Genomic DNA, 14047 nt, shown 5'->3' on the forward strand with positions numbered 1-14047 from the left:
TTTGAAATAATCACAATTTTTTATAATTGAAATATTTTGTGCTCTAAAGGTTCGCCAAGATTCCAGCTGTCTAAGTTTCCGAAATGTTCTGTGCTTCCTTAGCTCTGAATATCTTAACTAACTCAGCTATTGCGACGCGTTCCAACTGTCAAATATTAAAAGTCTCGGAGTGCAATTTGTGCCAGTTATACAAAGAAAAAAAAAAACAACACAAAACGTCTGTCTCGTCCGACCTGCCACGCCCTTTTTTACTTTAGATGAGATGGCAAAATTACAGCTGCGACTCACGTACTCAGCATTCGAATGCAATTAACGTTTTGAGTTTGTTTTAATGTTATTTATTTATGTTATTTATATGCGGGCCTGCTTTATGGTGTGTCATTACATATATATATATATATATATATATATATATATATATATATATATGTGTGTGTGTGTGTGTGTGTATATATGCCAACATACGCACACACAGATAACACACGCAGATACAAATCGGCTGAAGAACCGTTTAAAAGCGTAACATGGCGCACCTGCAGTGCAATAAACACTTGACTCAAACATTAACAACAACAACAACAACAACGAGTCTGGTGCCATCTTTGTTTGTCTCGTTGCTTGTGTGTGTGTATTTAATGGCGTCATCAATGGAGGCGGCTACCAGAAAAACAGCGTAGCCAACCTTTTGTACGTCTGTTTTGATTATGTTGATTGCAACAAATTTCGTTGCTGTTGTTGTTGCTGTTATTGTTGCTTTTGTTGCTGTTGTTGTTGTACTTGGCTAACACTGAAACGCGTGCTCGCCTCGCTGGGCTCACGTACATGTCGGGCATTTCGTTGTTGTCAGTCAAACGTTTATTTGCACTTGACATTAGCAAAGTCATAATAAAAATTTCCCGCAAGAGGCACGCACAAACAGCAACAACAACAACAGCTCGACTAACTGCCAGTTACCACTGTACATTGATGCAAATGTGATACAAAAGTGACTAGAAATTCTAAAAACTGATTAAGAAAATTAAGCGTAGAAGTCTCAGTCGAAGTTCTCTTTAATTTACTAATATTTTCCTATATTTAAAATAAGTTAAAGAGAAATTATTAATTGAAGTATTTCCAGTTTAGTCACATTGCATTGAAAGTAGATTAAAATAATTATAATAAAGCTCAACAATAGCATCCCTAAAAGCAACAATACAAATAAATATTGAAATGAATTTTTATTTTTTTATTTAATATATATTTATATATTTTTATAGTTATTTAGTTTTCAGTGCTATGGGAAGCAGTGTGCAGTGTCACAACTTAAACAAATTGCTGCCCCAGTCTTAAAAAGTACTTCAAACGGAGGGGCCACAAAACGGTAAAATTGTCATTTACAAAGCAACGTGTAGAGGTAGCAAACCAACCGAGCAACTAACCAACCGACCAACCGAACGAGCAACCGACGCGGCGGCTCCCCTTCCCTGGCGCACGTGAGAGTCAACGAACTGGAACTCGGATTTGCCGGCTCTGACTCTCAACGGTTGGCGTCTGGCTTCTGCCCTTCGCCCCCTTTTACGTGCTCATGATAGCAACAAAAAGGGTTCCGCTTTTGCTGCCAAATTACATGCACAACAGGTTCAGTTCAAACGGTAATGCTCAACAGCAGCAGCAGCAGCAGCAGAAGAAACAGCAGCACATCATCCGACCGACCACCGACCGACCGTTCACATTTTAGGCCACACACTGAAGCTAATTTGTTATTGTCGCACAATTTACAATGGCCAATGGGCAACGGGCAATGGGCAATGGGCAAATGGGCAACGACAACAGCCATAAAGGCGCTGCAACATAATCAACTTCAATGGCAACAAAACTCGTAAAGTGTCGTCTATATAGCCAATTGATTTCCTTTTCGACTGTTCAGGGGGGCACGAGAGCCGGCGGCATATGACTGTGTTTTGGAACGGAATTTTATGGCCATACACCCTGCATACAATCTGTTTAAATAGACAATTGAGAGCCAATCCGATAAGATCTGGCACTGAGCAGGCATTAAGGATCTAAGAATGAAATTTGATAGCCAAAAATCTATGGGTGCCTCAATAGATTTAGATTCGCTTGTTTATTTGTGCCAAGTCTACAAGTCCAACTAAGCTGGTAATTAAAAGCCAATCTATATAAAAGTGAACCCAAATATTATTTCAACGGCTTTAAATCAGAAGAAAGTAGTCTTATATGTTGTTTACAGGTACCTTCAACAGTCTCAGCCTATATCCACGACTCGAACTGCAAGTGTTTAAACATTTATAGCAAATGGCGTTCAATTCATTGACGATTTACTTTGAAACATGCACTTTGTGTGTGGCCATGGCTTTCTACGTGCGTTTTGTGTCAAGTACGTGCTCTGGCAGCCCCTGTTCGTTTAACCCTCTAATAGACTACGGCCAGTGGTACATGGCTAAGTGGGTGGTGGCAGACAAGCAATCTACAGCGCCATGTTGTTGTTTTCCATACAATATTTTTTATTCGATTTGTGTCTCTAATAATAGCAGCAGCAGCAGCAAATGTTTACTGCGAGCTGAGCTGACCTGCCATTTTCAAGGGGTCACCCTTTCAGCGATCATTCCACCCATGCGCTCAATTCATTTATTCAAATTCACTGCACACATCAAAGCCAGACAATAACACAATGAGGGTATGTTGTTGGCTTTGGCGGGTTCACAACTTGGCTGGCTTGGTTGGGTCATCTGAACACGTCAGCCATGTAATTAGATTGTCACACTGTCAAGTGCTTCATTTGTTCGACCGTTGTCATTATGTTCGACCAACTGAATTGTCCGATTCGTCTCTTCTCCAGCGTTTCGGCACACGCCCACACACAAAAGAGAACTATTTTTTACCTGTTTATCTATTAGATATACACACATTATATTTTTGTATATATTGCACTTATCAAATTGGCATCAAAGGGGTAGGAAAAAGGGCTTAACCGGGGTGCAGCAAAACTGAATATATTACCCTTGCAAACTTGATAAACATTTACCAAAAAGTAATCGACTTTCATTATTTGCTTTCCCATCAAAGTGTTCTCTTTTTGGTAATTTAAAACTGCGTGGGAAAACAAATATTGGCTACGCTCCATAAATACTAAAGATAATGAAAATGCAGTCAGTGTCAATGCCAATGCCAATGCACTTGACAATTATAATTAAGCAAATATAAAGCACAAATGTGTTCATTATTGTACTGCTGACAAATGCCTAACTAAGACAAAGGCACGCCTACTTAAACATACTAAAGCTTCTCTATTAATTTGCGTCAAATTTGGATTATGTGCAGCAGATACAACAAGCAAATGTCTTAAATATGCCCCAGGTCCTACTCAGTTATTCAATGCAGCAACAAAATGTAATGATAAGTCTTATTGTTGCTTGAAAGTTCATTCCAAGCACTGTTTAAAAGATACAGAACATTTTAAAAATATGTTACAATATGTTTCATATTTTCATACCTTAGGCAATAATCAGACATGGACGATGCTAACTGTGTAAAGCTCTGTCAAGTGCATTCCCCTTCAGTTATTGACAAGTTATATAAAATAAATATAGAAGCACAAGCATTTGCTGCTTCTTCAAGTTGTCAATTTACCAACCTTGGCCGAAAAACACAATTTGTTTTGTCGGTTTAAATACGCGTTAGATATACGCCTAACTAAATAGTGGGAGTAGTAGGAAAAGCCGTAGCTAGGCTAGCTGCAACAGTCACAAACAATAAATACGAAATGCCGATTGAAATGAAAAACCAAGAAAATAAATAAAAGAAAATTTACTCAAAATGGATTCACAAAAAACCTTGTGAATTTGGCTAATGGATAAGTTAACCTTTTGTTAAATATGTAAAAGCATATGAAAGATATTTTGAAATGATATTCACAACAATTTACAAAAGTCGAAGCTAAACGTCTTAACAAGCAAATCTTTAATAACTCTTTAAGCAATACTCAAGCAATTTATTTCCATTTTTAAAAATTCTATTTAAACAATGGCTGCATACATAAATTGGACAGAAAAATGTAAAAATAAATTCATATTTGAAATGATTTAAAATTCTTTGCGTAGCACAGATGCCAACACAGCCAGAGCAACAAATGGACAGCATCCAATTAAAAATAACCAAGCATTATCTATGGCATACACATACAAATTCAAGTTCTGCCTCTGTGCTGGCTGTCAACGCATCATTCACAATATTTTCTACACACTAGACGTTAGCTATGTGGAGGAAGGTCAACGCTTTCTCTATATTATATATATCTCGATAAATCGTGTTCATATAAGCAATTGTCACCCAATTTGCCTCAGCTCAATCCTTAAATCCCAAGCGTGCAAAAAAGAAAAATGTAAATATTATTGATAACAATAAACAATTTGCAATGTTTTCTTTTTATTAGCATTCACATACGTATTTATTTATTTCATGAAAATATTACAAATTCAGACAATCAACACGCGATCATTTGTAAATTCCAAATGATAAACAAAATAATATTTGTTTTTATCTTTTATTTCCAAGCAACTTTTTGTGGCATTTGAAATACTCTATAAGAAGTATATTAAATTTTATTGTACACGATTATATTTGATATTTAGATCATTATAAAAATTGAGCAGCTCTTCTGAAGTGGTAATGATAATGAAAAAACTTCGATGTATAAAAGATTTATAAAATAATTTGACACTATAAATGTTACGTTTTATTATTTTGCTAAATAATTAATTATTTAACAATCCAAATATAAAAATAACAAAAACAATTAATTACCAAGTATTAGAAGCATATATATTCCTAATTGTGAAAGCCGTTGTTGTTGTTGTTGGCGGTTTTGTTTATTTCTTTTAACTTGTTATTCTTCGGGCTATGTTCGCGCTTTTTGTAGTTAAAAAAATCGCCAATAAAAACTCAATTTTAATGCGATTATCTTTGCTGACGAGGTATCATTTCAATAAACGACCGAAAGAGTCCAATCAATTATTTGAAGAAGAATATTTATTTTCCCGCCACTAACGAGTTCTGTTGACCCAGAGAAATAAAGACAGGTCCATAAAAAAAATAAACTAAGGCATAAGCAAAAAATAAAATGTTAATAAATACAAAACTGAAAAAAAAATGTTAACGCTTCAAACCCACACAAACAAATATAAACAAAAACAATTTTGTAGCCAGATTTCAGAAACTTGGTGTCGATACTTAAAAACAGCCAATGAGGCCTTCTTCAATGGGTCATACCCGAAACATGCTCGAAAATTGGGTGGGCGAGAACTGTTCCAAAGCAAGAAAACGCTGACAGTCACGAATAACATTTCGCGCATTTGGCCTAATAAAAGGCAAATTGGCAGCCAGGCAACGCCAACGGCAAGCGCAGAGAGAAAAAACAACAACAAAATAAAAGCGAACACCACCAACAAAATCAGCAAAATAAAATTTATTATTTATCATATTTAGTTTTTCGCACAAGAGCTAAAAATACAAGATTCGACGAGCTGCATCACCAGAGAAGCTGAACACACAAAATCGAGAGAGAGAATGGCGAAAGGCCAACAAATTTGTTTATTGCGATATCCGTTTGGACTGCAATGTAATCTTACTCTATGTACCTTCAAAATTTGGGTCACTTTTAGGCTCTAGGTGGAGTTTATGTTTACACGTGCTCCATCTTAATTGAGCGACTCTGCCCCACCCGCTAACGAGGCGTTAATGCCCTTTCGGTAGTTGGTGCCATTGAATTGTTTTGTGGGACGAGTTCATTGGCACGACATGCAAAGCAATCATTTGGCCTGTTCCACACAACAATAAAAATGGCAATTTACATTAGTCGAAAAACAAGAGAGCTTGGCTGAGAACCCAAAGAATCCACGAACCTAAACAGCCGACCATTCATCATAGACCCGTCATCCGCCTGGGGCACTTCAACACAAACACACACCTATTAATAGACGAATACTTCATGTGCTGCAAAACGCAATCAAAAGAGCGTTAAACAAAAGCGTTTCCAGAATCATAAACAACAAGGAAATAATTATAATGAAGTCATAGGCTCATTTGATATACCCTAAATTAAATAATCGTATCAATTAGTTGCAATTCGACTGCTTAAAGAAATTAAATTCTTTGAATATTTCAAATTTTTTGAGTAACATTTTTAGTTTAATCTGGAATTTACACAGCTCGAAATTGATTTTTAAAATTCTTAAATATTATATAGAGCCGTTTATGAAAATCGATAATTATCGATTATTTAGTAACTATTATAATTATATACAATTGCATTACAAATGTATTAGAAAATGTCCATTTAGGACAAACTTGGCTATTTCATGTCTTCATTCAGATGACAATAGTTAACGACCCTTTGGTCGTGTAGAGTATTTAATAACAGTGCCATAACAATGCATAGATGACTTCAAGTTGCTTTGCTTCAAATCTGTTCTGTTGCCGTAGCTGGGCAACGTTTCTCTTACAACGCAAGCTCTATAAATATTAGGGTAATTATTTTTTTAACCCACAAATGTCAAAGCAACAGCGACAGCAACAACAACAACGCCCTAGTATTAGAACGTTAGAAGTAAACTTAGTTGTAGGTAAAGGTAAAGTAATTTAAGTGCCAAGTTGCGCTTCGCTTCTCCACTCCTTCTCATCTCACCTTTCCTTCTCCTCTCGTCTATACCTTAACCATATTTTCATTTTATGGCTGTTTGCTGTTGTTGCTGTTGCTGTTATATTTGGAGCGGGTTCTTTTGGGTCTTTTGGGTTCTGCCCTGTTGACCAGCAACAGCAGAGACTGAGAGAACTCGGTCGGTCGGCCGTTGGTTTGGCTTTGATTGCTTTGTGTCGTTGAGTTCCTGGCGGAGCGTCTCCCGATTCACCCCGTATATGTGTATGTCTGTTTATATATATGTCTATATTAATATCTGTGTGTTCTTGTGCTTGTGCATGAATTGGCCTTCTGCTAGCAACGAACGGCAAAAGCGTTGCGAAGGAAATTAGTTTTAATCTACTTCCGCTCCGGTTTCTGTTGCTTGTCTTAGTGAACTTTCTGCCTAATGCGTGTCTCTGCATTTTTGGTGGTATTTAAAAATGCGTTATAAATAAATAAGCAGCCCTCAACTGGGCTCATCCACTTACGTCACTTGTACAACGTGATCATTTGAAAGTCTCTTTTAGAATGCCTCCCACGGCATTCCAGTTAATTAGATGTGTTAATACCTGGCTCACGGTTATGTGAGCTGACCGTTAAGAACTTTGTGGCTGTCGTTATTTTCTTGTTGCTAATCAACTATTTTTAGGGCTCTTGGCACATTAACTGATGCCAAAATTATGTAGATACAATTAAATTAGAACCATTTGGCTTACCAGTCATTAAAACAGAGCGAAGCAAGTGAATAATTGATGTATTGGAAGAATAATTGTATTTACCTGCAAATAGAAAACATAAGCTAAATTAATATCATAGAGATACACAAGGATTAACAATCAGGATGTAAATATTTAAGCTCTATCTTAACTTTTAATTTGCATATAATTAGTTCAGTTATTGCCTTATTCTCACTAGTTGCTAACATACAGCGAATGCTATTAAATCGATTCAAGCTCAATGTGAAAGGAATTTGTTCATGTAATTGAAGACTCGTCTTTATTCTAGCACTTGGCTGGTGTGATTTGCCCGAGGTAGCAGTGGTAGAATGTTTAACATTTAATGTGAGATAATTTCGCGCCTCAACTGATCATGAAAAGCGTCCGACAGACAATTGCCTACAGACTGCATCAGGTAGACAACCAGTTGAGTTGAGTTGAGTTCAGTTCACGTTTAGACACTAACGATGCGCGGGGCCAAAGTGAAGCAAATTACCATTTTAGACGCGCTTCAACGGCGCCCAAGTAAAAGGTAGCCGGAGGTAGCTGGCTCCAGTCAAAGCCGAGCCAAGTAAGACAGAGATCAAAGATCAACAGAGAACGAGACGAATATAACCGAGAGCAAGGAATGCAGCTCAGCAAAGTTAACGATATATCATATCCCTTACTGGACTCTGCTCTTCCTCTTCTACTTTGTTTGTACCCCTGTTCATTGGCTGCAGTACAGCAAGAGCAAAAATTTGCTGCTATTCTAAAATGAATATTTAATTATGCCTGGGAGCACTTCAAATTTATACGAAACTAAAATGAAACAATCATTTATGTCGCATTCATTTCGACCTCATACGTGTGTTTGTGTCAGGATTTGTGTGTTGCCACAGAATTCGTCTGACCACGACTAATGATTGAACCTAAGTCTGTGGGCGTTACATTTGAGACATGCCAACAGCAGAAGCAGCAACAGCAACAGCAACAAAATTAAATTACTTGCTGCATCACGCAAATCAAGAGAGATGCAATCGCATTTTCACCCACAAACACACGCACTTACATAACTATCGAGCCGGAGTTACCGTTTATGAAAACGTAAAATATGTAGACAATAGAATTACAGACGCTGCACGAACTAGTCGCAAAATCTGATTTATTTAAGAGCACAACACGTTCTTGCCAATTGAATTCAATGCATGTCATGGCAACCTGCAAGGATTTAAGTGGATGCCAGCCATGGTTTCCAGGACGACACAAGCAGCTTTGGCCAAGCGTCGAATTGAATTCATTAGTGCAAAAGATACCAACGTTTTTAAGCCTCAATACAGTCGACAAAAACCACGACGTAGTTGTGACACGTTAGAGAAATCCAGGTGTAATTGAAAATTTCAAGCATTTTGTAAAGTGTAAAAATAAAATGTTTGCTTGGTCTAAGTGATGGATGGAAATTGACTGTAATATTTTATACATTTGAAATTATATTGATATAATATATAAAATGAACAATAAATAGGTCTATTGACAGTTTATAAGCAAGTGCACTAAATGTAATCATAATTGATCATCATCATCAACCTAAAGTGCACTAAATGTAATCATAATTGATCATCATCATATATGGAGAAGATAAATGTCATAAATATTTAAGAACTGAGTAAAACACTCAAGCTATTTATTATTATTTATTTGTAGTTTTTCACAGTGTATGCAACGCGTATTCTTAACTCGCTGGGCAACCGAGTGTACAGCAATTATGGCAGACTAAAGCTGGCATAAACAACCTGGACAAAGCCAGACACACACCATCACAGACATGTGCACTGGTATCTGGGAAGAAGCGAAGCGAATTCAAAAGGAAGACAACAAACTGTATGATGCAGGCAGCAAAGTTAGAATCAGCAGCAACAGCAACAGCAGCAGCAACGCAGAAGCCATTGACAGCTGATGGAACAACCACAACAACAGCAGCAGTGGCAGCATCAGCAACAACAACAGTAACAACGACAACAATATCAAACAAGGAGCTCAAAAAACAACGTTGCTGATGATGCTGCTGATGATGGCTTAAACAATGGCCTCGGAGGGCCAAACACAAAATGCACTCGAGCACACAACATCACTACTTCTTGATAGTGTACTCGCGTGTGTGTGTGTGTGAGCTGAGTGTGTATATCTTGCAGATACATTTCGACAACAGGTAATAGCTGCTCGCTGCTGTGCGTCCAAAATAGCCAAATGCTCGAAAATTGGCCCAGCAAAAGATGAAGCGTTAGTGCTTGGCAATACAAATTTTTGCAGCTGCTAACTGCCTGTGTGTGTGTTTGGGTGTGAGGGGTGAGAGTATGTGTTTGTATGTTCGTAGAGTATCCTGTGACAGCTCTTAAACGACTGTTATCCTTTGGTAAAGCCATGCCAGGTTCTTGTTACTGTTCTTGCCTGTCAGCCGCCTGCTGCCGCCTGCATGCCATTTTTCCTTTTTGTCAATAAGCTTCGACTCGCTTTTGTGCATTTATTTCGGTTCATTGTTCTCGATTGAACCGCTTTGGCTTGAGCTCAACAGATAAACTCACCTCACAGGCATACATATATAAATGCATATATATGTATAAAAATATATATATATTTATCTACACTTATATCCCTCTTGCATTGTGCAGGTATTGTTTAGATTACATGAACAACAGCTGCGTCTACCCCGCCTCGATGCTCCCTGGTAGCGAGACGCTCTCGTCGGACAACTTTACGACTGATTGTATTTCCCTTTTTGTAATCATTAACCGACCATTACACGTTCTTGTATCTTGAAGGTTGCCCAGCTACACGTCCGGGCAGCTGGTGTCTTTTCTGTCGGCATTGCATGGTTGCATTGTCTTTTGCCTGATTATGGATTAGCCATCAGAGATTTTCCCGTTTAGAATTTTGAATGTGGGCTGCCCTGTTCAATGCAATTGCAGGTAATTACTAAGACACTCAAACTATAAATAGTTAAGAGCATTATTTGCTGGCTATCAATTAAAGGAATTACGCAAAGAAATACATTGAATTCTGCTGCAAGTTAGGTAAGATTTGTATAAAACCAAATGACTCTCTGTTAAATAAAGTAAAAATCGTATAGAGACAGAACTATCAATAAATAAAACTTCGCACAAACATTTCATTAAAAACATTCTAATCAAGACTATCTAAGGTGGCTAAGAAGCACGCTCACACATCAATCAATGGGATTCGATTGACAACGCAGAGTCCAACATTCGCTGTCAACTTGGCTAAAACTCTGCGTCGAAAGTTCAAGATAAATCCGAAGTAACAGACACATCAATAACACAATACGCCAAATGGAAAACTTCCAAGTCTCACATACAAATTAAAAAAAAAAAAAAAAAAAAACTTTTCGTTGTGTCTCGCTCAATTCGGAGGGAAACCAAAACAGGGCAACAACCAACACCCGCACACCAAAATAACTGTGGTTAACTTGCCAGACAGACAACAACAAAAACCAGAAACAAAAAAATATATCAAGAAGCGTAACCGAAAGAAAGAAGAGCTCTCTCTAAGGATACAGATACCGCTGCTCGGCTTGGAAACTTGAGTGCAAAACAAACTGACCTCAAGGATTGCTTGTAGCTTTGGTTTTATGCCTGAGTGCCGCCAATTATCCACAAGCCTTCCGATCCCCACCTTTCCAAAGGGTATGGCAAGCAGAGTGTTTTGCTATGCGGAACGAAAATTGACACCAAGTTTGACACTCAATGGTATTATGAGATGAGACAGCAGTGCCGGCGGTCAGTAATGCGACTGCCAAATGTGAGGCACACAATAAAGCAAAATAAAATTGTTATATCAATCGCGATCAGTCGTTCGACCTGTAAAGACGTGAATTCGAACAGCCTTCGCTTAAGCTCTACTGCTGCAGAGTTCTAAAAATAGAACTTTGCGGTGCATTCTTCAACGCAACAGCAACAAAAACCGCACACGCAGCGTTTTCTTATCGCTTGCTTCCGCGTAACTCAATTGCTTTAATTGCAATTTACGAAATTTCGTCGCTTGGCGCGAGTGCGCCTGCACTCAAAAGCACAATCCGCGATGACATCTAATGTCAATAACCTCGCTACAGCTGTAAAGGTAAATGCAGAAATGCAAGCCCAGCTTAACGTTGTGATGGCAAATAGGCAAGCCTCCATCATGCCAATAAACTCAAAAATAGATATCGCCTCCGTGCAAGGCATCACTAACAACAAAAACACGAAACGTAAACAGCCAAATTCACCAAAAACCATCAAGAAAAGGCTCATCTTCGACGAACCAAGCACCAGCAATGCAGCATTAATATCAGAAAATCGATTTTCACTGCTCGTAGAAGAAGATGAAGACTACAGCGAATCACCTGTAGCTCCAGAAGCCCCAGTATTGACCGACCAGCAAACTACTCCGAAACCTCGTCCGCCCCCCATATGGTGTCCAAACATCAAGTCTGTGGCCCTACTTCAACAGATAATAGATAAAGTAATTGATGCTAAATCATACGTAATTAAGCCAAAGAAGAATAACATAGGTGTATTAACCCAATGCAGTGAGGACTATCGCAGAGTTATAGACCACTTTACTAAGCTGGAATTGGAGTTCCACTGCTACCAGCTTAAGGAGGACAAACCATATAGAGTCGTGTTCAAAGGGCTTCACTCCAGCACTGATACAACACTAATTAAAAAGGAATTGGAAACCAAAGGCCACACAATTACAAATGTGCACAACCCACTGAGCCGTATGGACAAAACACCGCTAAATATATTTTTTGTTGACGTGGCTCAGGCCCCCAACAACAAAGAAATTTTGGACATTCGAGTTGTCTGCAGGCAACGCTGCACAGTGGAACTGCCAAGAAGATACAACGACCTGACACAATGCCATCGCTGTCAAGAATTTGGACACACACAACGCTACTGCCACAAAGCTCCCAGATGTGTGCGTTGCGCCGGGAAACACGCATCCAAAGACTGCACCCGCGAAAAGGACCAGGCACCAACTTGTGTGCACTGTGAGTTACAGCACCCAGCCAACTATAAGGGCTGCCAAGTATACAAGCGGTTGCGCAAATTGCAATCCCCAGCACAAAAAAGGAGTCCCACACAAACACCGTCTACGGGTCCGAGTACTGCTTCCGAAATTACAAGGCCCCGGAGCATTACCCAAGCCACGAGCTTTGCAACGCCTATTAGTGGTGTTTCTTACGCACAGGCCGCTAGAGGTGGACCGTCAAATAAGAATACCACAAGTGACACTTTGTTCACTGAAATGCTTCAGCAACAACAACGTCAGTTTGACGCAATTAATGCCGAGCTCAAAGCGATGCGAGAAGTACAATCCCAACAAGCAACCATGCTAAACAGTTTAATGGCCATCATAACCAAGCTTGCCTACAAATAATGGCTTTACGTGTGGGTATCTGGAACGCCAATGGCCTGAGAAACAAGACTCAGGAACTGGCTGCGTTTCTCTCACAAGAAAACATAGATATAATGTTAATAACAGAAACTCATGAGTGCCCCACTACACAAATTTTCGGATACGAACACTATCAGGCTCATGGTGAAGGAGCAAACTGCTTTGGTGGATCCTCAATCCTCATACGAGCAACAATACCGCATACACCTTTACTGCCAATTTGCAACGCAACAATGCAGGTCTCAGCCATCACCCTGCCTACGTCTATTGGAGCGATCGAAGTTGCGTCAATTTATCTTCCGCCAAACACTGGTCTGTGTGATCATCACATGGAACAGGTTCTAGGCCAAAGGTTGAATAAGACCCTCATCGGCGGCGACTGGAATGGATGGCACCCATTTTGGGGAAGCAATAGTGCGAATCGTCGCGGAGAAGTCATATTTGAGGCGATTCAAAACTTACAATTCAGCATATTGGCGACTGGAGCCCCCACCCGTTACCCAATTAATGGACACAGGCCCTCGGCAATCGACTTCGCTGTCTACAAAGGCATCTGTGACCGGCAATTGACCATTGAAGAATCCTTGGACCTATCCTCTGACCACCTGCCACTAATAGTCACAATCCACGCGCAGCCACAGCCCTTGCCCATTAGGAAACAACTACTGCCAGCAGGATCAGATTTAGGAGTCTTTAGGCGCGAGCTCCATTACTCTTTGCACATAGAAATGGAACTTAACACTCCTGAAGACGTGGACTACGCAGCAAACAAACTGCAGGAAGAAATAGTCAAAGCTGCGCACCAAGCCGCCCCACCATCTTGCCAAACAAGACAACAGTCTCCGTACAACATCCCCCTCACCTTGGAGGCCCAACACCTACTAATACACAAAAGATGGGCCAGGAGACGCTGGTTAAGATTACGCACGCCTGATGCCAAATCCATGTACAACGAAGCCACGAGGCATCTTAAAGCTGCTCTCGCCCTGCTTCAAAAGAGGTGTATCAGCGATGCGCTGGTACGAGCTGAATCGCCCACTGACGCAGAGTTTCAATTATGGAAATTTACAAGAAAGCTCAAACGGCAGCCAATACGACGTCATCCCATTCGGAGCATTTCTGGTTCCTGGCACATTGGAGACGAAGCTCAAGCTGAGGCTTTTGCAAACCACCTTCAAGACCAATTCACGCCGGTGATTACCGCAGAGGCCTCAGAAATCGA

At 39.6% G+C, this 14047-nt stretch overlaps 1 protein-coding gene across 1 annotated transcript in view; it reads right to left on the reverse strand.

Annotated features, from left to right (window-relative positions):
* The window catches only part of LOC111596255, a 129354-nt gene that overhangs the window by 28452 nt on the left and 86855 nt on the right, over nucleotides 1-14047 (reverse strand). The window contains 1 exon segment of the mRNA XM_030224965.1: nucleotides 726-781. Coding sequence (XP_030080825.1) covers nucleotides 726-781 — 56 coding nt within the window.

This window comes from Drosophila hydei, unplaced genomic scaffold (genome assembly GCF_003285905.1).
Source record: "Drosophila hydei strain 15085-1641.00,03,60 unplaced genomic scaffold, DhydRS2 tig00008121-arrow-pilon, whole genome shotgun sequence".
NCBI classification, from domain to species: domain Eukaryota; kingdom Metazoa; phylum Arthropoda; class Insecta; order Diptera; family Drosophilidae; genus Drosophila; species Drosophila hydei.